Here is a 261-nt window from a genome sequence, read left to right on the forward strand (position 1 = left end):
AGGACACTCATTACTCACCTTCAGAGCCAAAGCAACAGTCATAAGAACAGCACACACAGCCATGCCACCCAAACCGACCAGGTGGAGGGTCCTGCGCCCCGCGCGCTCCACCAGGAACAGCTGCAGAGTGGCAGGAGGAAAGCACCATTACCATGGCAGCCAGAGCCAGGGGCTCCCTTGCTCAGAGTGCCCTGTACCTTCCTCCCATCTGCCTGTAGCCCTCTGCCAGTGGTGACTCCAGTGCAGGCCACCAGCCCTGGC

The 261-nt window shown here is 60.9% G+C and overlaps 1 protein-coding gene across 1 annotated transcript in view; it reads right to left on the bottom strand.

Moving 5' to 3' along the window:
* The window catches only part of LOC103777240 (solute carrier family 2, facilitated glucose transporter member 3-like), a gene marked incomplete at its 5' end in the record, with an annotated part of 1,774 nt that overhangs the window by 1,151 nt on the left and 362 nt on the right, over window positions 1-261 (bottom strand). Inside the window, one exon of the mRNA XM_008944785.1 lies at window positions 19-120. Coding sequence (XP_008943033.1) covers window positions 19-120 — 102 coding nt within the window. The remainder of the gene's footprint in view (window positions 1-18; window positions 121-261) is intronic.

This window comes from Merops nubicus, unplaced genomic scaffold (assembly GCF_000691845.1).
Source record: "Merops nubicus isolate BGI_N331 unplaced genomic scaffold, ASM69184v1 scaffold16327, whole genome shotgun sequence".
NCBI classification, from domain to species: Eukaryota; Metazoa; Chordata; class Aves; order Coraciiformes; family Meropidae; genus Merops; species Merops nubicus.